General features: G+C 40.8%; 1 protein-coding gene across 3 annotated transcripts in view; it reads left to right on the top strand.

The window, feature by feature from the left end:
• The window catches only part of Dock4 (dedicator of cytokinesis 4), a 393,633-nt gene that overhangs the window by 291,783 nt on the left and 93,061 nt on the right, over positions 1–8,789 (top strand). For all 3 annotated transcript variants that reach the window (XM_013347825.2, XM_026782419.1, XM_026782413.1), the window contains exon 26: positions 5,150–5,248. In XM_013347825.2, the coding sequence (XP_013203279.2) occupies positions 5,150–5,248 (99 nt within the window). The remainder of the gene's footprint in view (positions 1–5,149; positions 5,249–8,789) is intronic.

The raw sequence follows: 8,789 nt of genomic DNA, 5'->3' as shown, positions 1-8,789 counted from the left end.
TGTGTGTGTGTGTGTGTGTGTGTGTGTGTGTGTGTGTCTGTATGTGTGTGTGAGTGTGTCAGAGTTGGGAGTATTCTAAAGACTCTATAGCTCTCTCCCTGAAGGTTTAAATTCCATTTCCCTAATGACTGACATGAGAAATACCTTGATCATTCACTCTATACATGAAGATCTAAGTAACACCTCCTCATTTTTCCATAAATAATAGGCTCTGTGCAGGGAGTTTCTACATGGCATTTATACAGTGCACGCCTTGCAGTTCCTACAGGCACATTCATCACTAAATGTCCCTCTTAAATGAACACACTATAAGGAAAGTCAGTTGCTGCCAGTCACAATGCACTTCCCAGGGCTCTGAAACAGCCACGTTGCTGTCCTGCCTCCCAGCAACCCCAGCAGGAGGACCGCTTCTGCTGAATCATAAAGTCAGATAACAGTAGTTTTATTTTACCCTTTGTTCTTCTACCAACCATTCTTTAAACTTTAAAATACTTTCTCTGGCTAGGAAAAGAAGTGTGCCATTGTAATTGGTTCCTTTAAAACATCTAATTGTACATAGCAGGTTTTATAAAGCAACATAAGTGGCCATTTGTCTCACACCCTCAACTAATTGTCCAGCAGAGTTGGCGGCAGTGCATATGTGTTTCTTTGCACGTGATTATGTTAAATGCCATGTGTAGCAGGTGACCACTCAGCATTGGCCCTGTCTAAGATTCCCTGGCATGCCTGTGTAAAGTCTCAGGTACAGTTTCTGGCTTGTGTTTAGAGAAGAAAAGGGTAGCATTCTACAAAATACCAGGAAAAAACAGGCATATGCTAAAGGAAAACTTTCTTGAAGACTTTTTAGGTAGACATAAAATATTCTTGGCAGTTATTGATAGAAATGCCCATTGTTTTCTCTACATAAAAATGGATAAAAGCAGCTGAAGACTATTGAACTTTAAAGGCAATTGGTTAAGTAAGTAAGTTTTGACAATGATTTTTTATTATTTTTAACAAATTATGAGAATTCATAAAACATTATTAAAGTATTTTAATAGTAATGAAAATTATATAATAGTAGAAAAGGTAGAAGTGAAATAATAGACACATAATCTCCTGGCAAGGACTTGAAGTTATGATTATAGGTGATGTGGGAAAATGGCAGAGGGTCTGGAGTGTTGACATTGGCAGTGGGTCGTATTGGGGACAGTGGGGAGTGCCATAATGATACGGTATTTCCAGTGGGTCTAGCCCAGACACAGCAGACAAAGTCAATCTCTTGGATTCAGAGAGATCATCAATATACATAGATTATAATAAGCTATTGAAGGTCTATTCGTTATTGTTTTTGTTGTTATTATGATTGACAATATATAATTTTTCAAATTTAAAGATATTTTAATATGTATAGGGTTTTTGAAAAAAGTATTTAAGTATATTAATAATGTACTAAATAAGTTGGAAAGTTTGTATATAATATCAAAAACCAAGAATAAAAACTGATTGAACCCCTACCAACTAATTTCCATTCTAAGAAAGACCATAATAGATTAAGCAGTATTATCAATAGATAGATTCTTATATATTTATATGTTTGAATTGTATCCGCTAAATTCACTTTGTTTCCTACATGAAACCAGTTGGGAAGTAGGAAAAGCCGCTGGGTAGAGCCTTCTAGAACGAAAGCCATCTACATTCGCATGCAAGCTTTGCCATTTGCTAGTTGTGAAACCAGATTATTATCTTAAGTTTGATAGTGTCCCCCCAACTAGTCTCTAATAAGGAATGAATTTGACAATACAAAGTATAGTAACTTACACATAGTATCTTTCCATAAATCGGAGTGTTAGCAATGCCTTTTGAAAAGATTATTATTGATGTAAATACAATAAATTTGAAAAAAATGAATTTTGTATTTTTTTAAAAATCACTTGGTATATTATATTCACTTAGGAAACATTACAATAAATAGGATAATGAACATGCCCACCACACAAAAGTCAATTAGTGGACCCTCTCCATCACCTCTTCTTATTCAACTGGCTGAGATCATTTTGCTCTACCTAAACAAAAACCATGGTTACCAAGGGAGAAGCTCTTGAAATGCTGGCCTTTGGCAGCATTCTGTCCTCCACATTTGATGGAGAGTGGCAGCAACAGTTGGAAGCAGGAGCGGGTGGCTCTCTCAAGTGTTATAAACCTGTGCAAATCCCGGGTAGCTGGACCCTTACCCCTGTGTATCTCTTAAGTATGTCTAGGGAGCTGGGATTCCTGAGCCCTTGTCAGTGTCCGGTGTTGTAGCTTCTGGCCTTGGAGTGACTGAGACCCTCTGCTTTAAAGCCTTGGCAAGCCTGTGGAACCTTTTCAGCAACCGCAGTCTGTTTCTCTTCCTTGACTCTCATTAGCCTATTTCTCCATCAGCCTCAACTTTCTACTCATTCTCCCCATCTCTCTGCTCCCGCTAGTCTTTGCCCCCTGGCCACATCCTTGGCTTTTCTCGCTGTCTCTGACTGCAGTAGCCACCACAGCTACGGCTTCTCACAAGGCAGCTACTGCCAGCTTTTGCTGGTGCCACCCTGCAACGGCTGCCGCTGCTCTAGAAGCTGCATGTCTGGAGGCTTTTCTACAGCTTTTGCAGCTCAGCATGCCAGCTCCCCCCTCTGCTCTGCCTCTGTCGCCCAGCCAGCTGCTGTGCTGTCTCCACAGGTCGGAGTGCTGGCTAGACCCCTGTTGGCACTCTACCGTCTCTGCTGCCCTAACACTCCACTGCCTGCTTTTTCTTCTTCCTGCTAATAGCTAGGCATGCTCAACTAAAAGTAGGCAAGAGTAGACAACGTAACATAAATTTTTTATTTGTCCTAATATTGTAATACCAGAGGAAACAGGGCGAGAAGTTGTTTTCTGACCCACTTTTTTATAATGAACTAAACTGAGCCGGGCGGTGGTGGGGCACACCTTTAATCCCACTACTTGGGTGGCAAAGGCAAGCAGTTCTCTGTGAGTTCAAGGCCAGCCTGGTCTACAAGACCTGGTGGGGGGGGGATGAACTAAACTGACCACTTAGCTAGTGAGAGACAGAATGTTTGCTCCAATCACAGCAAATGTCTCAGGCAAATGAAAGCTGTGTTTTATACCTAGCTTTTTTTGTTGTTGTTTTTGTTTGTTTGTTTGTTTTGTTTTGTTTTTGTTTTTTGGGTTTTTTGTGTTTTTGTTTTGTTTTGTTTTTTTCACAGATTCCTGAGATCCCCGTGCTAGGCTACCAGAGAAAGAGCTCACTCCCTGGCTTAGATGAAAATGCTCATAATGTCACCTAAAGTCCTCTGAATCTTGTGATATCAAAACCCTGTTTTCCCTAAAACCTAGCTTGCGTGTGACATATCCAGAATTCTTTTGTTCATTGGCAGGATCGTGTGTGGGCTTGCGAGATAATCCTACTAGACTGATTCAGGTATTTTTGTGTGCTTGTGACAGAATACCCAGCAAACAGTCAATGGGAATAAAGATTTGTGTTCAGGATTTGAGTGCTGCAATTATCAAAGTGGAGAAAGTGTGCCAAGGTGGCTGCATCCAGAGCCGTGGGAGCTTGCATTGGTAGCTATCTACATCATGCTGGATTAGGAAACAGAGCAGAACTGGAACCAGGGTCCAGGCTAGAACTTACAAAGGCTTGCCCCTAGTAACCTGTTTCTACCGGCCAGACCCTGTTCCCAAAGCTTCCATAGCCTCCTGAAAGAGGCCAGCCTTGGCACAAGTACTCTGTATACAGCCTGTTGGGGTAATTCGGATCCAAACTGTACCATAGCCCATACGGCAGACTTCTGGATATTACTCTAATGTAGAAGGGCAACTGTTAACATGTCTATGTGTCACAAATGGCTGTCTACATGTGAAGAACCTACCTGTATCACAGATTTCTTTGGCATAACCACTAAGTTGTATTCTAGGGGTTCTTGTGGGACTTGCAAGGAGACACTTGACTGAGCTAGTCCAACTGCCCAAGCAGTAAAATCTACCTTTCAGGTTTCTTAGTCTCCAGTTTTAATGTGATCCTATAGTCTTTTCCTTGCACACTCAGACCTGTTTCCCAGATCAGGTGGGCTTCCGGATACATCCAGTTAACCAGCAGCTGCTTATCCTGTTATGTCTGCTTTTGTGTTATGTGTTGTTTCCCTTCTAGAAGTACATAAGTACATAATGGTTGCATTACAAACAATAGTTTCAAGTTAGAAGTGTATTAGGAAATGCAAGTTAGCACAATTTATATGACGCTTCAAACCCAAGGATGATGTGTACACTCCTCTGTTTCACTTTCAAGCATCCCACTTCATAGGAGTTAGTTCCATAGACCTCAAACACAAGGATTGGCTGCTAGCCTAAAACCATTTCTAAACGGAGATTGAAGGCAGCATTATGCATTATATGGCTTCTGTTACCCAGTGAGTCCAGAGAGCAGGGTTCGGATGAGTTGACGGGGACTTGTAAACTCAGGAAAGGAATGTGAAATTAGAAGAGATTTGGAGCAAAAGAGACCTGGGGATGACTCCAGTTCTGCCAACACCTAGCTCTGTTTCTTGGGCTCTGTTATTTAACCCTATATTTGGTGTGTTTTGGTCTGGGGTTTTTTGTTTCTTTGTTTTAGGGTTTCTAGTTTCACTTAGGTGGGGGGGTTTTGTTGTTTATTTGTTTTGTTTTGTTGTTGTTTGGTCAGAAGGTGTCACATTTCCAGACTGTCTGCAAACTTAGGAAACTCCTGTTTCAGTCAGCCGGGCGCAGGCACCCACCACCACACACAGTGCTTCATGCCATTTGAACCTATGCTTTGCCTTTTCTTAGCACGGATATGAGTCTTAAATGATATAAAGAGTGGAGGTCTATTAAGTGTTTAAGTAATGGACAAGGGCCCTACTTACATAAATGCAGTTAGTTCCCAAGTGAAAAGATTCCCTCATAGTAAATATACTCAAATAGAAAATTTCGAATCTACCAAGTAGATAGTGATCATTACATGGGAACTTTTGACTGTAATTAGGGTGATTTAGATCAGAGGACATCACAGGGTGAACCTGGGATCATAGCAAGCTTGTGAAGTGTTCTGAGAGCAGTTCATACTAAGTTACTGATGGTCTCCTTATCCTTCCTCTAAAATATGGGATTTTTTTTCCCTTAGGGGGAATTTGTTGCCTGTCTCCTTTCCCTGCTACGACAGATGACAGATAGACATTATCAACAACTTCTGAATAGTTTCAATACTAAGGAAGAGCTGCGGGTAAGTGATGTTTAAATTCTTTTTCTCCCTTTACTTTCTTGTGTCCTTCCTCCTGGCTGTGCAGAAGGGTTCTTTGGCAGTTGTTTCACCTCTTCCCATTAAGTTCTTGTTCTTCTCGGTTGTGCTAACAGATCTTCTTTCTATATTGGCTCTGGATTCCTCTTACTTAACAAAGTTATTAGCCATTAGTTTGAATTTTAATCACAGCTCATGTATGTCTAGTATGTAAACTAGACACAGATTAATAGAACTAGTTAGGAAAGTGAATAAATTCCCCTGTAGTATGTGGAGCGGAAATGTTGTCATAGTGAAAGACGGGAGATCTAAACAGATTGGCTGGCTTCCTCCTGTAAGAATCAGAAACTTCAGCTGCAACTTTCTGACTGGAGAGACAGAGTCATTTAGGAGTACAGGTACACAGAGCGTCTGAGAACTTACCATCTCAGGGTAAGAAAATCTGCATATCAAAAGGATGATAGTGGTCTAATTAACTCTCTACTTAAAACTGGCTACTTAAGATAATTGAAAGAAAAGTACATTTTACTTAAGAAGTTTGTGGTTTCATGGCTCCAGTTTTCCCCAAAGAAGGCTATGTTTTTGTTTATAGCCTGGGAGTTCAAAAATATAGAAGCACAAATTGAAAGGCATTCTTAGTTTAATCCAGGTGTTGTGTTTAGTGTTCTAATATTCATCTTAACAGCAAAGCAGATGGAAATAATGAGTGCAGTGTCTCACGTGGGTTTGACTTAAGTCACGTGGCACCCTATTTCAAAGAACATATAGTTTCCCCTGCAAAATGATCTGGCCTTTAGACCAGGAGAATTATTTAAGGATATTAATTCTTCATCTGTTGTTCAGGAAATAGAGACCGAGAACCTCCTACATACACAACCCTTGTCCTGGCACTGGAGATGTGACAGGGCACACGTGTCTTCTTGCTCTAGGGGACCATTGCCATTTGTCATGAACACTCTGAGGGGTGAACACACAGAGCAAGCACACATGGTACTCTATAACAAATAGGCTTGCTATCAACCCAGACGCAAGCCAACAAGGAAGTGTGCAAGAGAGGTGTTGGATAAGAATAGATCAATCAGGACCATGCTCTTAACTAAGCTCCTACCTGGGCTGCAGATATAACTATTCCAACATGCAAACCGGGCCAGATCCATGCCCCAAGCTGTCAAATGGATGAGCAAATGAACAAATCAGTGAAATGTCACTCCAATGCCCTGACACAGCACATAGCTCACAACTGTATCCTTTTAACACTTATTGGAACCTAGAATGTTTTTGTTTGTTTTTTTGTTCATGTGACTTCTCCAGTCTCACTTGATATTTAAAGCTCTGGTTGGTTCATGGTTCTGAGGTCACGTCCCTAGGCATTCAACCAATATATGTTCACTCTTTGATGGAACATAAAGCCTCTAGAAATAGTGTCATAAAGCATGAAAATCTGGGAGTGGATATGGATTTTATTTTGAGGGCATGGATGGTTTTAACGGAGAAATGTGATCACATTTGTCTGGATGCACAGCTGAAAATGGATTAGCCAAGGTCCAAATAAGAGACAGAACCACGTAAAGCTTTCAATATAGCAATCTAAGCTAGCAATGACAGGGACATGTGTCAGAGTTAGTAGTAGCTGTCAACTTGATACAGCCCAGTGTCCCCTAGGAAAAAGAGCCTCAGTTGAAGAAGTGGCTGGATCATACTTGTCTGTGGTCAGTGTCTGTGAGGCAGTTCTAAGTGATTGATACAGGAGGGCCCAGCCCGCTGTGTGTAGTGCTGTCCCTCGGAGATGGACCTGGGCTGCAGGAGAAAGATGAGTAAATACGCCAGAGGGGATAAGCCAGAAAGAAGTGTTCCTCTCTTGGTTTCTGCTTCTGCTTCCTCCCTTGACTTCCTGTCTCGGTTTCCTTCCATGATAGACTATAACATGTAAACTAAAATAAACCTTTTCCTCCCCAAATTGCTTTGGGGCATGATATTTATCACAGCAACAGAAGGCAGACTAGGATAGTCTAGACAGAGACAATCATAGACTCAGGGTCCTAATAAATTTGGGAACTTGAATTGACAGGACTTGATAACCCTTAAAAATATTAATCCCAGCACTCAGGAGGCAGAGACAGGCAGATCTCTATGAGTTAGAGACCAGCCTGGGCTACAAGAGCTAGTTCCAGGACAGACTCCAAAGCTACAGAGAAACCCTGTCTTGAAAAACAAAAACAAACAAAAAAATTAAGATTTTTGCTCCAAATAGCTTATAAGACTGAAGCATTTTAGAATCCTTTTAGATTTGAATATTACAATAAAGACCTACAGACCTCTAATAATAAACACTGTATGTAGATTTAAAAATATGAAGCAGGCACCATTCATATAAGTGATTAATATTAACTCCTTCTCCAAAGGAACTCATGAGGTAGGACCAGTTATTGTATTACAGATGTCAATTATTTGATTCAATAAACATTTGCTGAGTACATTGGCTAGACAGTAGGGATATCAAAGATAATCAAATTATCTTGTATTGGGAGTAGATAGATCACTGTTAGACCCTCCCATAATCACTGCTGGGAGAGGTCTACACAGTGAGCCAGAATCAACCTTAGGAAGTTTAGATGATCCTAGGAATTGGCAGATCGAGCTCATGGCCAAATGTAGCCTACTGCTTACTTCTACAAATAAAGTTTTATTGAACACACACACATTATTGTTATAAATAAATGTGAATACAGCCAGCAGTTAGGGAATAACTCATACTCTCCAACCGTGAGCCACGCATGCGGCTGAGTCCTCTTGAGCCTTTGAGCTTCGTCCTCCACCTCTTTAAAGGTTGATTGATGCCATTATTCGCAGTTAATTGGGAAAGCTAGGAACCTTCTGGATGTCCTCAGCTCCTTGCTCAGACAGCTATCTAAGCACAAAGTTTCCCTGAACTTCAGTAACCCAGCCTTTGCTGTCAAGTTCACACAAATTTTGTCACTTCTTGGAACATCCTAAAGCGTTTCTAGTCCCAGAGTGGCCATGTCTCAGGACAAATGAGTAGACAGAAGATTATTGGATATTTAGGTTTGAAATTCAACACAGTAGCTATGAGGCAGGTGTCAAATTACCATAGTGCTATTTGATGAAGAAGTAGACCAATGTTGGATTGTGTGCTAAAAGTCCCAAGTAACTCTATAGTTTCCAAAAGGAGTAAACAGAAATCAGCTTCCTGACTTAATTCAGATTCGGTTGCTGTAACAGAAAGCCTGAGACAGGATAACTGAGAAAGATGTTTATTCTGGTTCATGGATCTGGAAGTCGTAATGCTGAACACACTTGAAATTGACAATTACAAATGATGTGCTAGATTTTCATGGAGATTTTTGTCCTTCATTCCTGCTGTCCCTTCCTTTCTCTTTTTCTTGCCAGTTATGCCTTAGCTTTTCCCAAATGAGTCTCCAAATGAAACTGAATTCCACAAATCCGCAGTTCTCAAGGAACAACTGAGACGAATGGTTTTTAGATACACTTGTGCTTGAAGAAGCTG

The sequence above is a fragment of the Microtus ochrogaster genome, chromosome 1 (assembly GCF_000317375.1).
Source record: "Microtus ochrogaster isolate Prairie Vole_2 chromosome 1, MicOch1.0, whole genome shotgun sequence".
Lineage (NCBI taxonomy): Eukaryota > Metazoa > Chordata > Mammalia > Rodentia > Cricetidae > Microtus > Microtus ochrogaster.
Note: the sequence above shows the minus strand (reverse complement) of the source record. Positions and strands in the feature narration are given on the sequence as shown.